The 19,109-nt window shown below is 53.8% G+C and overlaps 1 protein-coding gene and 1 long non-coding RNA gene across 2 annotated transcripts; both read left to right on the top strand.

Annotated features, from left to right (window-relative positions):
- Positions 1–1,965: 1,965 nt before the first annotated feature.
- Positions 1,966–17,636, top strand: PLPP7 (phospholipid phosphatase 7 (inactive)). The gene is made up of 3 exons (XM_037400877.1): positions 1,966–3,108; positions 3,820–4,306; positions 16,779–17,636. Exons 2-3 carry the CDS (start codon positions 3,856–3,858, stop codon positions 17,141–17,143), a joined length of 816 nt encoding a protein of 271 aa, XP_037256774.1. The 5' UTR covers positions 1,966–3,108; positions 3,820–3,855; the 3' UTR covers positions 17,144–17,636.
- A 91-nt stretch (positions 17,637–17,727) lies between these two features.
- On the top strand, positions 17,728–18,328 carry LOC119153897. Its single transcript, XR_005106258.1, has 2 exons — positions 17,728–18,069; positions 18,222–18,328. It is a non-coding gene; the product is annotated as an uncharacterized LOC119153897 (long non-coding RNA).
- Positions 18,329–19,109: the final 781 nt, after the last annotated feature.

The following is a 19,109-nucleotide window of genomic DNA, read 5'->3' as shown; positions in this document are numbered from 1 at the left end:
TCAGCCAGGTCTTGCTTCAGCTTGGCTGCCTCTGGTGTTCTGGTCAACTAGGAAATTGCATTATCTCATTCTAATTAAATCAGCTTCTTTTCTTCAGCTGGAGTTTTATTTGGGTTTTGGTCATCCCCGTCTCCATCGCCCTGCTGTGAGTGATTAAGGCATTAGCATGCTCCACCCTGGAGTGGCTGCATTAAACCCTGTGCAGAACGGTTCCTGTGCCCGGGAGCATGGTGCTGGCTGATGGAATTGCTGGAGACATGAGGCCAAGCTGCGATAAGTAAGAATTAGGAGTGTCTGGTGATGCCGCGAGTTGCGTTTCCTTGTGCTGCTTGTTTGATGCACCTGTCCATGTCTCACCGTAGCACGGCTGTACTCCATTCCTGCTGTTGCACCGTGCCTCTGTATCCTTTCAGCAGGTTTCCCAGGTTTGCTGAGCGGCAGGCTGCTCCTCGCACCATTTGAGCAGTGGCAAATAAAAGCAGCCCACCAGAGGCTATGCTATGCTGCACTAATGGGCCTGACCGGCACCACTGCATGCACTGTAAATGCTGCAGAATAATATATATATATTTTTTTTTTGGCCAAGCTGTCTTTTTTGCCTTTAGAAGAATCCCACCCAGGAAGACTGCAGGTTTGCTCACAGACGCTCTGCCGCTGCTAGGGGCTAGGGTGCACCAAAGCTGCCACTGAATTGCAGAGAAATGGGATGTTGCTGTCCCTCCTGTCCCACCCACCTCTCCAGTGTGGTCAGTGTGGCCGTGCTGGCTGCTGATGCCGTGCGTGGCTGCAGGTCTATGGGGAAATGTGCCGGCAGCCCCCAGCCCCAGGGGCCGAAGTCCCATGCGCAGACAGGGGTGGGCAGGCAGGCAGGGAGCACAGGCAGGGCCGAGCGAACTGGGCACGTGGAACATGCCAGATTCGTCTGTCCAAATTTGTCCGTCTGGGCATCCTCCCAGGTGCTTCATGACCCTGTGGATCAGGTGTCAGGTCTGGAATAGCCCTGCTGGAGCAGGGAGCCTGTCTACAGGTTTAGCGGGGATATTTATAAACCCCCAGTTGTGTGGCTGTTCTGCAAGCGGCGCAGCAGGACGGTGCTGCCATGGCCCCACTGTGGGGAGCTGGGATGTTTCCCTCCCGGGCTCGGTTTCTCCAGCTGGGACCAGCAGTGACAGCCTGTCTGGCTGCAGGAGAGACCAAATCGTTTTCCTTAACCACTGCGCTTTTTCGAGGGGTTTGCTGGCCCTGCATCCATGCTGTGCTGCCCTTCTTGCTCCGTCCCCTTCCCGCTGGGGACTTGTGCTGGGGTGCGAGGCCGGATTCTCACAGGGAGACTGGGGCAGCTCTGTGTGTAAGGCAGAGAAATTCCCTCATGTCAGTGTCAGCAGCAGAGACAGGCACCAGATTATATTAACTCCCAGGGCTTTCAAGGTATTTTTTCCCCGTGACAGCTCCTGAGGAACATGCTCAGTAATAGCTCAGCATCCCCGGCACAGCGGCTGGACAGGCGGGAGAGATGAGTCTCCCTGTTCCTGCAGGCTCCCAGCCACCAGCGCTTTTAACCCTCTGTTTGCAAAGAGCTCCGCAGAGCAGCAGCCCTGCACGGAGTGAGAGCAGGAGGGAGGCCATCCATCCATCCATCCATCCATCCATCCATCCATCCATCCATCCCTCTGGGAGGTGACGGCTACAGCCAAGTGAAAGCGGTGACGACGGTTATCTCGGGTATCTCCCCGCCTGGTGTCAGGTAGGCTGAGATTTTCCACATGCCTGGGAGCCAGGCGGCGGGATGAGGTCCGGCAGATAGGGACAGGGTGCTGACTTCCCCGATAGCGTGAGAATGCTGTGGCTCAGCGGGGGATCAGAGGGGAGCCGGTGGGTGTCGGTGATGTGGCAGCATCTGTGCGTGCTCCTGGGCTGCTGCAGCCCAAAATGGTGCCTGAGCTTAACGGGGTTGTGTTTTTTGGGGTGGGTGGGGGTCTGACGGGAGAACGAGCTGTTTCTCCAGCTGGGATCATCATCGCAGACTAAGAGTAGGTTCCTGGAGGGTGTGATTCAGAAATAAATTGATGTATATTATTTTCCTTTGAGGAACGGAAATATGAGCATAGCCCAGGAGCAGGGGCTGCCCGAGACCTCTGGCACTTGCTTGGCCCAGCACTGCTCTCGCCTCTGGCCGGCCTGTCGGCCAGCTGGGCACAGGCTGGATGCATGGGTCGCCCAGAGGATTTTGAGGACTGTGGAAAAAAAGTGCAAAGAGTGCAATTTTTTTTTTATTATCTTAGAATGCCAAGAACCACCTTATGTTTAGCACTTAAGCTCTCCAGTACATTTTGGACGAGACTTTTGAAGATACCTGGATGCCTGATTCCCAGGGTTACCTGTACGAATACTGACCTCTGTGACTGGACATTTGTGTAGGTAAATGTCCGTGGCATCACAAGATGTGCCTGTTCTGCTCCTCAGTGCGATGTTCATCTTCACTTCTCTGCCCATGGAGGGTTTCCAGCCTATTTCCATAGGAATAATCCAGTTTCTTGAGCGTGTGGATGGTGTGGAGCCACGACAGCCCATTGCCCAGGGAAGGCAACGGGGCGATGGCAGCGCAGGTGGATATGGAAGTTCAGGGACTGCAGCAAGATCATTCAGGTCTGTAAACTGGAGCGGCGAGCACGGACGGGACGTTCTGAAGGGCTCGGTGGTGAGCAGCGAGTGGAGGATTCTCGGAGGGGTTTGCCCCAGCTGCGGTGGGGTGTGGGGAGGCAAGTGACAGCAGCTGTGCACGGACAGAGTGATGGAGCACGATGTGCTGTGGCAGGAGGGATGGCAGGTCCTCCCTGTCCTCTGCAGGAGGGCTCCCCAGAGCCTGGCCTGAGCCTTCCTCCGCCCCTTCCTGCGATGCCTGCGCTGGTACCTGTGCTGCTGCGGGGACGCAGGCACCGCCTGTCACCTGCTTTCAGCGTGGGATGCACGTTGCTGGATGACACGGCAGGAACGTGCGGTATTGAGGCCACGCTCAGCGCCGGGGGCAGGAGGATGGGAATTCATTAGTGGCGCCGTGTCTTTTTTAATCAGGAGGCAGGTGATGCTCCTCCTTGGTCCTGGAACAGGGTGAGTGATGGAAGGTGCTACAGGGATGCACCCTGTGCGGGGAGGGCGGATGGGGCTGGTGGTGTTTGAAAGGTTTCCATACCAGGGAGAGGAAGGTGGTATTAGGGGTGCCCTAGCAAGGGGTGGGATGTGCAGAACGGACAAATCAAGAAGATACCCTGGGAGACCCCCACTGGGGGAACCCCCCGCGCAACATCCAGCCATGTAGCTTGCAATGCTGGGTGGCACAGCCCACCTAGGAGCAGCACCAGCTGCCGGGGGGTGGGGTGGGGGAGGGGGGGGGCAGTGATCTCCTCCAGCTCTGACTCTGTCCTCTTGAAATATGACTTGCCAGGCAAAAAACTACATTTCCCAGTTTCCCTTGCAGCCCAGGGGAATAAGCAATTGGAAGATTTAAATAGACCAGGCCAGAAGCAACCAACCTTTGGCACAACGCTTTTCCCTCCTCTTCTTCCAATCTATTGGCTGTTTAACCTTTTTCCCTGGCACTGGAGTGGCTGCCAAGCCTGGCATTAATTTTCCTTCCAAGCTTGCTAGGCCCACGAAGTAAACAGCCATGTGCATTCCTTACTCTATATTTAACAGCTGCAGTCTGTGCTGGGGGCAACTGCAACAGAGGGGAACCTTCGTAGCTTCCCAAATTCACAGCTCGTGAGGGTGGGAGTGGGGGAAGCTTTCTGCAGGGAGAAGAGGAATTTCTCTCCTTCCCAGTATTTGCAAAGCAGGTTGCATTAAAGGGAGACTGCAATGCCAGCATCCCAGCCGCGGTCCAGGGCGAGAGACAGGAACAACGTCCTCAACAGGGCTGAGTTCCTCTCCCTAAATCAGCCCTTGAAGGGGAACCAGGAGAGCAGGAGCTCCGGCAGAAAGCAGAGCGGCCAGGCCGGAGCGGCTGGTGCCCAGAACAGCAACCCCAAGGAGCGCAGGCAGTCGCAGCAGCTGCCCGAAGAGGACTGCATGCAGCTCAACCCCTCCTTCAAGGGAATCGCCTTCAACTCCCTGCTGGCCATCGATATCTGCATGTCCAAGAGGCTGGGAGTGTGTGCCAACAGAGCCTCCTCCTGGGGTGGTGCCCGCTCCATGATCAACCTCCTGGGGATAACGGGGCACGGCATCCCCTGGATTGCTGGTACGCTCATCTGCCTGGTGAAGAGCAGCACGCTGGCCGGCCAAGAGGTCCTCATGAACCTGCTGCTAGGTGAGTGTCAAACCTCCCTTCCCACCGGGAAAGCCCAGCCCTGGTCACAAGGGACAGCGGCACTGGGACTCCTCCTCTGGCTGCTCCCAGCCACGGATGTGGTCAGGAAACGGGGAGTGACCTTTGGGTGAATGCTGCACTTACTGGCTGTCTCAGTCCTGGGTACCATGGGTGATGGGTGCAGCAAAAAGTTACCTGAGAGGGATGGAGTAATCCTGGTAGCTGGTGACAGCCATGGAGTAGGGGCAGGTCCCCGGTCCTGCATGGGGCAGGGTTGTCCAGTCAAACCAAGAAAAGGTCTGTGATGTGCAGGTGGATACCAGCAGCGGTGTCTATTGTTTAATCTGCCTTGGTGGTTTGATAAGTGGGGAAAACATGAAGTTTTTAATCTTTGGTATCTTGATCAATTCCTGAGGATATCCTTGAGGAAAAAAAGATTTCCATCCCCTCACCACCTTCTTGAACAGCCCCTGGCTCCACATCTCAGCCACCGCGTGATGGAGTCCTGTCTCCTTCCCTGCTGCAGTTTGATCTCGCATCCTCCTTCCCTTGAGGACTTTCTTGCTGCTGTCCCCATTTCCATGTACTAATTTGACCCAGAGGCTGCACAGGTGGGCTGGGATCTCTCTGGCTTTCTTGCTAGTCCTTTCTCGTGCAGTGGTCAGTGTCCTTGTTTCTGGAGGTTGGAATGTGTCAAAGGAGTTGCCTTCCCAGTTGAGCAGAGCCCATCCCACCCGTGTGGACCCATGTCCCACCAGCGACCAGGCTGAGCTCTAGGCATGACTTGCCTCAGATCCTGACCTCAACCCACCCTGGCCATGTCTACGCGAGGACCTTGCTCTCCTCTTCTGCCTTTGGCATGGGGCCCAGTTATCGTATTTTTTCCTTGTGACTAATTACAGTCTCATCTGGCTGTGAGCCACCCTGGTGTTTCACCCACCCCAAAAACACAGCCGTCAGAGCTCCCGCTTTTGGTTGGTAAGAGAAACTCAAAACACTGGATTTAGGCCTTTGCTTCTCAGGGAGCCTTTTGGGGGGACATAGGGACATTTTATTTCAGAGGCACCTCAGGAAAGGCCGCAAGGACCGACTGCAGCATGATATTGCTCTGCAACATGGCCCTGGTTTGTTTTTTTAACAAGTTCATCCTTCAGAGGTGGTGAAGATTGCGCTGAACTGGCTTGACAAGCACAGTGGTTGTCTTTTCTCCCCTCTGCCTTTGAAAGAGGCTGTCCTCGTGCTGTGACATCTAATGAAGGGAGGCCATCACGGGGAAGAAGCCAGAATAGCATCGGCGTGATGCAGAGCTTGCCAACGTCAGCAGTTCTTCCAGGGGCTCCTCGGTGCGCTGGGTCAACTTCTCACTGAGAAAAGAAGCTCCACTTAAAAGGGCACGAGGATGAAATAGTGGGTGACTAACATCAACCGGCACAGTTTCCAGGTGTCTCTTGACCCGAGAGCCTTTGATGGTTTTAGAGCCTGAAAACTGACCTCTTTGACTCCAAAATATTTGAGACCCTTATACAGAGCTAATGCCACCTTTGGCTAAAACCCGGAAAGGTTTTTTCGCCCTTCTGTTGCCGTGTGAGGAGGCCAAATATAAAGCCACCTCTGGGTCGTGCTAAAACTTTGAGTATCAGGCGGTCGCCAGGAGAGCTCAGCCCTGCACCATTACCTGCATCTCCAGGTCTCCCGAGCAAAAATGTGGTGCCTGGGGACAACTCGGGTGCCTTCTGAAGTCTGGCTTCCTTGCCTAGATACACTACTGCCATCCCTCTTCTTTGCTCAGCAAGAAAGAAAATAGTTAAATTGTTTGAAGGACTAGTTGACAGTGTTGGCTTGACAGATCATCGGTCTGGCAGCCTCCAAAGAGCTCCGCTTTGCCCTCCGAGGAGCCAGCACTGACTGGTGGGACAGGCCACGGTGCCCTGAGACTCTTGTCAGAGCTCCCTCAGCAGGACTGGTGTCACCCCACAGAGCAGATCTCTGCTGTGCATGTGGCCTTGGTTTGATATTTAAGATTGCAGGCAGAAACTCTGAATATCCGAGTAGCTGCTGCTGTGATACCTGCGTTGCTGGTAGAGGAAGGAACCTGGCTGGGGACCATGGGGCTGGTGGACCTGGACAGGTCCCATGAGAAGTGGGCTGCTGTGGGGGTAGGAAGGGCACAGCGTGACTGCTGCATCGGCATCCTTGGCCCTTCTTGCTGCTGTTTTTCTGTGGTTCAAATCCATCAGAATGTGGTGTGAAGCCCTCCTGGGTAGGGACATGTCAAAGGGAAGGGAACCTCCTGGTGCTTCCCCAGGTCTGCTGGGAAGAGGGAAGCAGGGAAGCTGGGGTTATCTATGGTACCCCTTCCTCACCTCCCTGGCTTTCCTCCCTTCCCCCTGCTTGCTGAGTTTGATACATCAAGCAGAATTTCTGATGCAGTCTCTGGGCAGGGAGCCAGCCCATCATAGAGCACTTGTTTAGGATTTGCAATCAGGCTTTCAAGGCGAGGAGACAGGAGACTGCTGAAATGGGACCGGGAACCTGGCAGGAGCACCACTGCGGATGGAGGGGGGGCACTTGCGCCTGAGGAGCTCTTGGCAGGAGCTTTGCCAACACATGGGGGAGCATTTTGGGTGAGGGGCTCTGACCCAGGGATGCTCCGTCCATCCCAACTGCAGATGTTGATTAGCAACCCCAAGCAATGTTTTCCCTCCATGTTTGTCATCTGTGATGGAATTTATTGATTCTCCGTCTCATCGTAATCTTTTCCAGCGAATGCCAAACAGCCAGAGAAGCACGCTTACAGCTGGTTACTGAAAAGATGGAAGAAATCAGCTATCTGTGCCCACTGTAAAAAGCCCTCTGCCAGAATGTGTTTTCAGGAAGACTATCTCAGCATTGCCAGCCCTGGCTGTTGAAGAGTCAGGAAGAAAGTCTGCACCCCCCGCCCCCACCCCCCCACCCCCCCACCCCCCCCCGCCAAATTGAGAAAATCATAACTCGGGAAACCCACTGGGTTTTAGAGTTCATTTTATTTGTCTGCCAGTGCTGGAACTTTTAGGACAGTTCCAGATTACCTCTGCAATCACAAGGACTTTATGAAAACTGAGGTGCTTCAAAAATCATTTGAACGTGGCAGTTGGGCATTCAAGGGGAAAACATATAAAACTTCCACTAAAATTCCCAGATCTGCTTCAGCACCAGACAGAAACTCCATTAAACCCTGGGGGAAGCAGTACCTCAGTTTCTGGTTCTGATCCATCTGGTGAGGATGTGGATCCAAATTTAGTGATTCATTGACTGCAAAGCCAGCAAAGAACATTTGGATCATTGATCTAACCCACGGCAAAATACAGGCTGTAGCACATCCCTTAATTTATTCCTGTTCAATTTGTTAAGGGAAAAAACCCAAACACTCAAACTGATGTACAATTACAAGTGAGGGTGAACTTGTCAGAACCATTTCTGTATTACTGCAGTGGTAGGTATTCTCACAAGCGCCTTGCTCTTAGTTTGACTCTTCCCTTCATTGCGACTGCATACCCTTGTCTCTTCAGCTGAATTTCTCTTTTAGCCAACATCTCTTCTGCCTTTCAATATTTTGGATAGTGCTCAAGTCATTTTTCACCTCCTATTTATTAAGCTAATCAGATTGATCTTGTTAGACTGATGGTCTTTCCAGGTCCAGGCACTTTCTTACTGCGATGGGGATGGAATACGGTCAGCTTTTGATGGGGACGGGATACGGTCAGCTTTTGATGGCAATGGGATACGGTCAGCTACCCAAAGCGGTCGCTCCAGTGAAGTCCACCTATTGTGTTTAGAGCCAAATTGCCACCTCGTTTAGTTATCTGCAGTCCGGCTGCACGCCTTCACTGTCAGAAGGTAGCTGCTTGCTTAACCCTTGCACATAAAATAGGTATTTGTGCTGGGTTTGAAACACCAGCCGTTAACAGGCTCTGCTTTGGCCATGGCGTTCTGAAGTAGGTATTCAGCCCAGGAGGAGGGAAAGCCCTGGTCGTCTCTGGCTGCTGCCTCAGTGACAGTAGTCCCAGTCCCCGGCCGTCCCCCGGCTGGCTCTGCATCCTACTTCTGAGGGGCAGGTTGGCTCGTTGGTGCTGTCACTAAGCATTTATTGCCATCAAGCAAAGCAGTGCCGCGGGGTGCGGACGTATGGTTGTGAGCAGCGTGGCAGGCTGAGGGTGGGTGGCTTGCCGCAGCAGGAGGAGAGGAGGGGAACCCGGGGACGCTTTGCTCCTGAAGGTCAGCAAGAGGCAGTTGTTGCTCTCTCCAGCCTTCTCCCTGAACGCTGACCTGGCTTTAGGCTGGCTGGGAGTTAAGCCGTGATGTTCTGAGGCATAGTCCCCTGCAGACCTGTGACTTTATCCTAAGCCATACATATATTTATTTAAAAATACATATGAATATTTATATATACATAGATATGGCCAGGACTCTGCAGTCCCACCCCAGCAGCTTCCAAAGCAAGACCAAACTGGCAGGGAGGTGGTGGGTTAGGAAGGAAAGGGAGCGAGAAATGCCTTCACCAGGCCCCTCGAGACCCCACTGACCCTGCCTTAACAATGCCGAGGTGCTTCATGTGTTGTCGTGCCTTTCTTTGGAGCCTGTGTGGTGAAAATCCAGATTGTACAGCCCGCTGCTGGTAAAGGTCACTGAGTAGATTAAATGCCCAGGCAGCACAGCCAAGCTCATCCTGTCAAGCCTCGGGGCTCGGCAGCCCAGACCCGGCAGAGAGGCCAGGGAGTTGCACGGCAGATGGATCAGTCCGTATGCAGTGGAGCTTGCTAAGCTGAGAGCCCCAGAGATGGTTTTGGGCCAGATGTGTCTTATTTTTTCCCCTTTCATTTTCCCACTGTGAGGCTGAGGATTTTCTGAGCTAGACAGGGCAGATGACATTTCGGCAGGGTAGGGGAGAGCGGTTCGGGAGCTGGCGCCCTGCATGAACCATCCCCTCCTTGTAAAACCTGGCACTTGGGGGAGGGTCGGCCCCTGTCCTGCTCCCCTCCCAGCCCTGCCAGTGTCCGCTGAGGTCTCAGCAAGTTTGCAGCATGTCTGCCCAGCGAGGTGGGAACGTTTAAATGCCAAGTAACCCAGCATGACTGACCCACGGTGGGTGCCAGGCAGAGGGAACAACACAGATGCCCACTCCCTGCATCCTGCACCTAGACAAAGGTCCAGCATAGCACTAAATATTCCCCTCTTCATCACATCAGGCTGTTAATCTGTCTCTGGTTGTCCTTCCCAGACACAGTAGTTAAAGATCCTGGTCCTTTGGTGGGTGCCATCCTCACGCTTCAACCCTTCACAGCTGATGAGCTCAGGCATCTCTGAACAGCGAGTGATGCCCAGCTCTCCTGGCTTCCCTGCCCCCCTTCCCTTCCTCGCCTGCTTCCTCTGTAGCAAACGCATACCGTTCACTGCAGGGCAGGCTTGCAAGCCTGCAGTGTCCCTTCAGATAAAGGACAGTCAGTGACAGGCTGGGACCCAGCTGAGTGTGGCTGGCGCAGGCAGGAGGGTATTTCCAGGGACCTGTGTAGGGTCTCTATCAGAGCCGTGGTCTGATCAGCCTCTTGGTAGTGGGCAGCATCGAGGAGCCCAGGTCCTGGCCGGCTGCTCAGTGCTGAGGATGCTGTGATCCCTGCAGCCATCAGCGTGCAGCCCTTGGGGAAACTGCAGTCAGCTGAAATCCAGCCCTCGCGCAGGGAGCGAGCAGGCAAAATGTTCCAGAGTCTGAATGCAGAGAGAAAGAGAAAAGAAGTGTGAGGGTTGTTGAATGGGAAGAGGGGGAATAAACATGGGAAATGAGTCATCCTGCTGTCTGTCACTCTGGGAACAGCTTCCCATTGCCCCTGCCTGGAGCTCGGAGGGGACAGTAGCTGTTTTGCTCAGGCAGAGCCAGCCCAGCTGGAGAAGCTGAGCCAGGCTCTGGCCCAAAGGGAGATGCCAAGCAATGGGTGAGTGTGTTTGCTTCTAACAAGCCTTGGCAGGAGCAGGGCTTGGGAAGGGGAAGGTGGAGGAGCTCTGGGCAGCAAAGTGAGTCACTGGGAGGAGTGGCGGGCAGGGAGAGCCCATTGGGTATCCTGCTCTGGGCCAGGCATGGTGGAGGATGGGGCTGGGAGAGGGGAATCAGATGAACCGTCTCTTTTTCCTCCCCTGAAGAAGATATCTTCATGTTTTCACCTGGAACACAGCTCTGGTCTTGCTCTCCGTTTCCGTCTGTACAGGGATGCTGGCAGGCATACCTTATCCAGGTCTAATGCACGGTGAGGGGTGATGGCTGGAGGCTCTCTGAGCACCACAGCATCAGTCACAATTATTATTTATTTTTTCCAGTTTGCCTTACTGAAGGCAGCGGGGTGTAAATACAGGCCTAAGCAGCACAGAGCCTGAGCAAGGAGCCCAGCGTCTGTGGGTGGGAAATGCTGTTGGTCATCAGCCCAGGGCAGTTTTCTTCCTCCAGCTCATCCTGCACGGTGCCGCTGTGCCTGTGAGTGTGGACGTGCTGATGTTACCTGCGCTGCTGCCATCGTGCACAGGGGCTTTGGGAGCTATCGAAGCCCTTCAGGGAGTGGCAGCTGAACCGTCCTGGGTGCTGCTCAGCTCATTTTCCCTGCCAGCACGAGCCCTTTTCTCTGTGCTCACCCTCACCTACGTCTCATCCCCAAGCCCTGCAGCCCCAGCCAGGCAGCCCCACGCAGTAACTGATGCTGATACACAAATTGCCCACCTCCCGGGGCACCTTATTTCCAAGGGGAGAACTCCAGGCAGCCTGCGTTTGAACTCAGGGCTGTTTCTAATCATCTAGGATATAGCGGGTCTATTTTTAGTTGTTGGTTTGTGTTTTTTTTAATTAATTGCACAATGCTGCTTTCCACCGTTTTTTCACCTCCCTGTGGCCACTTACCCCACGCTGCTGCTTGTTCAGCCAAAAAATAACCTTCCCTCAAAACACCACAGTGTCTGATTCATTGGTTCTTCAATGTGTCATGCCATCTGTGCCTTTTGTCAGCTGTTACACCTAATAGTACCACATTTGGGGAAGGAAATGGAGTAGAGGAGTTCATTTCCAGAGGAGTGGACCTCTTCCAGCTGTGGAACCAACTCCAACCAGTGGACCAACTCCACCAGCGAGAAGGTGAAGGAGCTTTTGAAACCTGCATCTTTCATTAATGTCAACTAGTCAATGCTGCAAACGACTCATTTTCCAGGTCGCGGAGCCTAATGCCTGCGGGAGATTTGGGAAGTTCAGAAGCAGTAGGGGGTGGCATGTAAGTAAAGAGAAAAATGGGAATAAATTATGAAATCTAATTATGGAGCAGAAGAAACTTTCCTGGGAAACCTTGTCCAGGGCTCACTGCTGAGTGTGTTTGGCTAATCTGGGAAATACAAGACCTCCAAAGCCAGCCTTGGCCCTACCTGTGGCCCCAGCAGCTGCAATGGGGAGCACATGCCATCTCAGCGGAGCTGGCGTGGTGTCCAGCGTGGCAGGACGCGGGTCCGAGCAGGCTGCAGGCCCTGAAGCCCAGGCAATGCGTTATTGCCAGCTTGGCTCTGCTTTAAAATGGTGCTGGGGCTGGGCAGAGCGGTTTTCCCAATGCACATCTGCTCCCACGATTGGGTGCCTCTGAGCTCAGGGGATGGGCTTGCTCTTCATTCCTGGGCATTTACCTCCCTCTTTTCCTCTCCTCGCTTGCTCAACCACCGTTCTGGGAAGCTGAGTCCAGCTTGTGGCTCTGTTTCTGTTTCTGATCTTACAGGCTGGGCTCTGGAGATCAGCCTTGTCTCATCCAAGCAGCCCCATGTGCATGAAGTCATGTGAGTCGCTGCTGCAGCAGCAGCCAAGGCCAAGGGCTTTTCTGGCTTTCTCCATTTTTCCTCCTCAGCGCTGCCCCCAGATTGTTTTCCAGCTGTGGTTTTGATAACATGTTTATATGAACACCTCAGCTGGAATCTGCCTCCGTCCCTGGAGACGCTGCCTGGCTCTGAACTGGGGCAGGTGATGCCCCCAAATGCTGCTTTACCCCATCCTCAACCTCTTCGATATCCCCCTCCATAAGGGACGGCAACAGAGATGACACCGTGCGCGCTGGGGCAGGAAGGACCTCACGGTGACAGGGGACATCTACGTGTCTCAACTTCTCTTAAATACGGGCTTTGGGGTTTGGCTTGGTTCTGCCATGATGATGCTGCAGGTTTGTCCCCCTTGCGCCCTACCTGCGCTCGGCTCGACGCTCCACTCGCCTCTCCGCTTTTAATGGGCTCCTAACATTTGGTGGTCGGAGCAAGGCAGGTAATTGTTTTCCTTTTCTTATTAATAGATATAAAACGTCTGCCCAGGGGGCTCACTTTCAGCTCATTTACTGTGCGTCTGATGCCAGATGTTGGCTATTTACAATACCAAGGTGATCTCTGATGCTAAAATTGTCACAGGCAGACAAGACTTGCTCTTTGGTTTTGTGCTTTAAGGAATATTTAGATGTTAATAGAGCTTTTTGTGATGGGATGGTTTTGCAGTGGAAATCTGGAGGATTGTTTCCCTTAACGCCGGGTCAAAGGGGAACTTCTGGATCTTTTTCAGAAAAATGTGAAAGGAGCGATGGACCAGAGCTAATCTTTTCTTTGCTCTTTTGAATCCAATGCTACCTGGATTTTACATCCAGCACTGCCTCTGTTTTAAATCTACCTGGATCTGGGGGAAGGGCATGATGAAAAAACGCTTAAAAGTAAAGTTTCTTGCTCATCTCGTCCCTCGGTCAGGTGGCACTCTGCCACCTCTGCTACGCCAATGACAGCCCTGTCTGTCTGTCTCCAGAGAGCAGCGCTGCGTAAGTGCAGGCTGGTAAATCAGCTGCAGGCTCCCTTCTGATCTCCTCCAGCCTTCGGGTTTGCACGTCTCTGTTAGGGACAGGGGAAGGGCACACCGAAGGTGACGATACCAGTTTGCAGGTGGCTGGGGCTGTGCTGGCAAGTGCAAGGCTAAGGGGCTACCGATACAGCCACTTTGGTAGCCAGCAGGCACCTTTCCCGGTGCAGACACCCACCTGCAGCTGGACCCACCAAGGATACCTATAAGAAAGTTAACCCCTTTGCTGCTGCGTGATGCTAGCATGGATGTACCCGCCTGAGGGGGGAGGATTTGGTTTGCATTAAGGGGAAAAAGCAAGCGAGCCAAAGTCGCAGCGGCTATGTAGGTCAAGGAGTTGCAAGGGAATAGGGCCTGAGCTGGGGGTGCTGAGTGCCGGCACTGTCTCTGTTCCTGAAGGATGGGCCGTTGGCAGCGCTGTCAGCAGCAGTGCTGCGTGCTGATTCACTCTGGCAGCGCCTGGCCGCCAGCAGCAGCAGCAGGAGCAGGCAGGGGTGCAGCAGCTCCCCGAGGCTTCGTGGGGGCTCTGCTGAGACCCAGAGCTGGGCGAGGGCGGTGGGACCCCCCTGTGCCTTGGGGGCCAGGGCAGGGCAGGCTTCTGGGGCTGTTTCATAAATAAGTTGCTTCATGGAAGGAACAGAAAGTGCAAGGGGAAGTGACAGAAAAAGCACCAGACAGAGGGATCTTTGGTTTTTTCTTTTAACGGCAAATTAACCCCCAGTTTTAATGCTGTCATGCCTTCAGATCTTGAAATGTAGGCAAACGAGGCTTTCTGCTTTCTGTGCATCACTTGACAAAAATCAAACCTAACAGTACTGAAGGCCCATTTTATTCATCCTCTGAATGAAAGGATTATTAAAACAGCTCTTTGGCTTGTTCTCCATGCCCTGAACATCTCCATGCATACATGCCTGCATCCCTCAAGTTGCCCTGACATCACCTTTGACCGTAAAAAAATCTTGTAAGTGCAAAATACTGACGGACGATGATGAATACCACGCATCGCTAAAGCACATGATGTTTGTGCTACTGACCGATGGGCAGATTTGGTGGGCAGTTGTCTGTAATGGGTTTATTGGAGACCATGGAGAAGACACTGGGGATCCTTTGGGGTGCCCAGGCTGGTTCCTGAGCCCTGGCTGGGCTCCTCAGCGATGCCATCAGCTGCTGAAGTCAGCAGCAGCAGCTTGGGCCAGAGTCTTCTCTTGGCAGCACTGGTGCATCGTCTCTCTGACGTAACTGCGCAAGCCTGGGCTCCCAAGATCACATCCCAGAGCTTCAGCTCTCGCCCGGTTCTTGTCCAGGGTGGGATGGGACTGGTGGGCAACGCAGCTGATGAGCTCTGAAAATCAGCTCCTGAAGCACTGGGAGGGGGGTCACCTTGGTGGGGTGAGGAGCCGAGCTGGGGGTGATTTAGGAAGCCTGGCATGAGCAGAGCCATATGGCCACCCAGCTGCAGCGAGGTGGCCCCGTAATGGCCAGCCAGCCCCAGCACTTTGTTGCCCTTGGTGGTTGCAAGCCCAGCTGCCGGCACTCGGCCTCAACAGGAACCCGCAGCGAGTGGCTGCTCCACGGCTCTGCAGCCTGTTTGAAATTCCTCTCTCCCTTTCTCCTTGCCAGTGAGCCCCTAAAAAAAAAAAAAAAAAGGTATCAGCAAATCTCAAAATGCAGAGAACTGCTGTGCTGAGTGCTAGGGTCCCCCGCCGTGGGCTGCAGACCTCCCCTGCTCCCCGCCCCCCCTCCCCCATCTGCAGGTCACGGCAGGCAGCCTCTGTGCAGGGTCCCTGGCTGTCCTTGTCCTCCTGAGCCCACTGCTACTGCTCCAGGGCCGGTGGTGTGACCAGCCTCCTGGCATCCCCTGCCACCTGCAGCCTCGCCACCTCATTTCAGATGCCACCTATGAACCTTTCCTTCGTGTCAGCCTCCTGCCTTTTGGTGTGTTTAACCTGGCATCCCGCTGCTGCCGGCACCGCCGTTCCCAGCAGCGAGGAGCTGGTGCCCAGACCTTTTCCTCTGCTCCATCTCCCCTCCACAGCTCCGAGAGCCCAGGGGTGGCTCGGGCAGGACCTGGTGGGCAGGAGGTCCAGGGAGGTCCTGCTGTCCCTCTTCCCCATGCAAGATGTCCTGCAGACAAGGAAGAAAACTAGCCCTCCCATAAGGAGAGAGTTTGTTCAGGATAACTACCAGCTCCTTCCCGAAGCGATGCCGGGGGCTGGCTGCGCAGGGGTGGCACACTGTGGGAGGGCGAGCAGAGCCGCCGTGACAGTGACAGCTCGTGTTTCCCAGCTCCTGCCAGGTGCCGAGCAGGCAGGAGGAGTTGCCTGCCTTGGATGTGCCATCTCATTTCCCATCCCTGCCGCTGCCGCACTCCATCCATCCTCCTGAAACCTTGTCAGCTATCAAGGAATGGTCTTCATCAGGGCCTGGGAACCAGGCAACTGGCCCCTCGCGTTCCTGCTGAGGGAGCAGGCTGTGCTCCTGATGGTATATATTTCCTTGTCATTGCTGCGAGGAGCTGAAATCGGCACTCTAATTTGGAGGACTGGGGAAAAGCAAATGGAGGGATTAAAGAAAAACAAAATCAATGCTAGGAAATCTAAATGACAGTACCTGTCGGCTAGGGCAAAGGGGGGTGGGATGAAGAGGAGGAGGATGGAGATGAGTGCTGCTGGGTTTCACTCCCAAATTGAGACCTACAGCTGCAGTGATGATCCCTCTGCTGCCACAAGCCTGAGCTTGCGGGGGCTGGGGGGCGTGTTACCCCCCAGTCACGTTTGTGCAGGGAAGGGGGTGCATGGGGTGACTCGCAGGGAGAAAGCCACAGGGAGCAAGAGGCCAGTAGAAACAAGAAACGGCCTGCAGGTGTTCAGCACCTCGACAAAGAGGGACAGGTGGGGGGCATTTAGAAGAATGTCACCCACCCTCCGCTTCAACGCACCAAGGAGCTGTTTCTAATGCAGAAGCCCTTTTTCTTGCACGGCTTTCCCCTCGGCTCGCTGCCTCTTAGTGCTCTTCCCTTAGTGAAATCTGCTGGTGCAGCGCAACCCCCCGGGCTGGCTCTGGGCAGGAGGGAGGTGGTGGGCTTGGGGGAGGACAAGGGATGACACCAGCAAGTGCTGTGGGGCACCTTTCCTCCCACTGACTGCTCACTGCAGCCTGGGCACCCCAGCACAGAGCTGCCCCGAGCAGGGATATGTCCTTTCTGCACAGGGTTCCTAAAGCATGGGGGTAGAGACAGAAACAGAGACACCCAGGTCCGGTGGTTTGAGGGCCAGAAGAGTTTTAATTTTAGCTTTACCAGTTCCTATCTAACTCCCCAGGCAGATTGCTTGCCTCTGCGGTTTGGGTTTCTCCTCTGTGGGATGGTGGTAATGGCACTTGCCTTCTCCGTGGGTGAACTGGGAGGGTTAATTAACATTTGGGTGGTGACCTGAGGGTGGGGAGGAGCTGTGCACAGCTGAACCATGGACACCTGGCTGGAACTGAACCCAAACCTTTATGTAAAGACAGTGACAATCCTTGAATGTTCTGCCCTGAAAGCTGCCTTTGACTCTGCTTTGGTCTCTGACCTTTTCCTCCTCATCTCTTGTTTTGTAGCCCTGCTCCTGGACATCATGATTGTGGCTGGTTTGCAGAAGCTGGCCAAGCGGAAGGGCCCGTATGATGTCAACCCTGGCTTGTTGGACTACCTGACCATGGACACTTACGCCTTTCCAGCTGGGCACGCCAGCCGAGCAGCCATGCTCTCCAAGTTCTTCCTCAACCACCTGGTCTTGGCCATTCCTCTCCGGATTCTGCTGGTCCTCTGGGCCCTCTGCGTGGGCTTCTCCCGAGTCATGATCGGCCGGCACCACATCACAGATGTCCTCTCTGGCTTTGTTTTTGGCTACTTACAGTTCAGGCTGGTGGAGTTGATATGGATGTCTTCCAACACGTGTCAGATGTTGATATCCATCTGGTGAACATGGGGGACTTGACACCTTTCCACTGGAAACTAGCGGATACTTTAAGAGTCTCCCTCCCAGTATTTTCTACATGTTGTCTGTTGGAAGCAGTTGTAACTTCCACGAGTAGTGGCGTTTTTTAATGTTGCTTCCCCACCTGGGGGAAAAAAAATATATGTTTATTACAATGGATTGGGTTTTAGCAGTCAAGGGCCGTACCTGTGTTTTGGCCCTATTCTCAAGCTATGTTTGGACAGCAACTTAATTAAGCTTTACGGGTCAGAGAAATGAGCTACATGTCTGCCTAGTTTAGGGGGTTCACATTGGCACCTTGAGATGTCTTCAGGATGGGCAGCGCCTGAAAGCTTCCTGAGAACATCTTCATTAACTTTTTTGAGGCTAAATGATTTTGGCCACAGTGCTTTTTCTTTTTGTAAGCCCAGCAGTTGTGTCTTGTACAGAGTCAGGACACTGCCGGCACTTCACAGATAATAAATAATCGTAAAAATCCTGCCCTGTTTGGTTCTTATCATGAGGGGAGGAACAAAAACCCGTTCAGTGTAGCTTTGAGATATGTGTTCAACTTGGAGCAGGTCCTGCAGCCTTGCTGACCAAGGAGAAGCAAAAGATCACTTAAATGGTTTGCTTTGGATGGGGTGGACCTAGATGGGTGCTCAGGATGTTGAAGGTGGCACGCTGAGGCCAGCCTTTCATCTGCTGCTCAAACACCTGCTCTGTGAGGGTGTGGGGGATGTTCTGGGCTGGTAAAGGACAAATACAAGTTGCCCATTTTCATCCCAGTAGGGAGTAATTGAACAGGCATTGTGCTGGATCATGGTGATATTGCAAAGCAGGTCTAGATACACAGCAAAGAGTCTTTTTTTCTCTTCATGGCCATGATTTTATAATTATGCCAAACGATGCTGTGGATGGGAATTTCCAAGGTAAGTCTTGTACAGCATTGACTGTTTTCTGGTACACGCAGCTGTGCCAGTGAGCTAGAGGGCAGGGAGGCAGCACTGCCAGTACCCCTGCCTCTGCTTGCTTAGCTGTAACCTCGTTACAGAGGTAAACTCTGAACATTTCTATGTCTTAGCCCATATGAAACGAGGAGAGCACTCCTGACCTTCCTTGATTGTAAGGCTGAGGTAACTGATGCCCGTGAACCGGTCTGAGATTACTGAATATATTTTGATGCCCAGACATGGTGCTGTTGCTTCCCATTATTGACAAGGAGCCATCTTGAGACCTGGCTGATCTTTACTCAGGTGATGGCCATGCTCAGCGTGGTGTCTCTGAGACAGATCACCCCTCACAACTAAGAAAATCCCGTGTTTTGCACAGGACTTTCCAGTCCCCTGTGGTTTCTCTGTCTTTAGAAGAGAGGTTGATGTTTGGCAGGTGATGGACACTACCTGCACCTTCCCTGGCTGGATGTGTCCTGCAGAATGAAGGGATCCTGACATCCTTCTCCTCCTGTCTGTCCCAAGTGAGCAAAATGCACCTGGTGTGCAAGGCCAGGGAGCAGCTGGGTCTTGTCCTCTCATCTATCGCTGCGTGTTGGGGAGCCTCTTCCTACAGGGGCTGCTGGTGAGGAGAAAACATGCAGGTAATGACTGTTGCAACCTGCTAACATTTGTTGTTCTTTGATAACTTAATATGAAAAGAAGCTAAACAGAAAATCTATCCCTGGCATGCATCTCCAGCTGGGATGTCAGCGCAGAGCCTTGGGAGCCACTGCCGGCTCCGAGGCTGGAGCAGAAGCACGGTAAGGAGGGCTACCGTGTCCTTTTAAAGACGAGCCTCCCATGGAGCTCCCCAGGGGTGAGCTGTGCCAGGGTCCCTCGGGAAGGGCTGTCACGGAGTGTGTTCAGGAAAGGGCAGAGCTCTGGGTCTTGCTGGCTATCCCCGGAGGGCGGCAGGTTGGTGCAGTAGCAGGCAGAGCGGCAGGGGGTGGTTGGTGCTGCCCCGCTCCCCTGCTGCT

Source organism: Falco rusticolus, chromosome 9 (assembly GCF_015220075.1).
Source record: "Falco rusticolus isolate bFalRus1 chromosome 9, bFalRus1.pri, whole genome shotgun sequence".
Classification (NCBI taxonomy): Eukaryota; Metazoa; Chordata; class Aves; order Falconiformes; family Falconidae; genus Falco; species Falco rusticolus.
The sequence above is the reverse complement of the archived record's forward strand: the minus strand, read 5'-3'. Positions and strand labels throughout refer to the sequence as shown.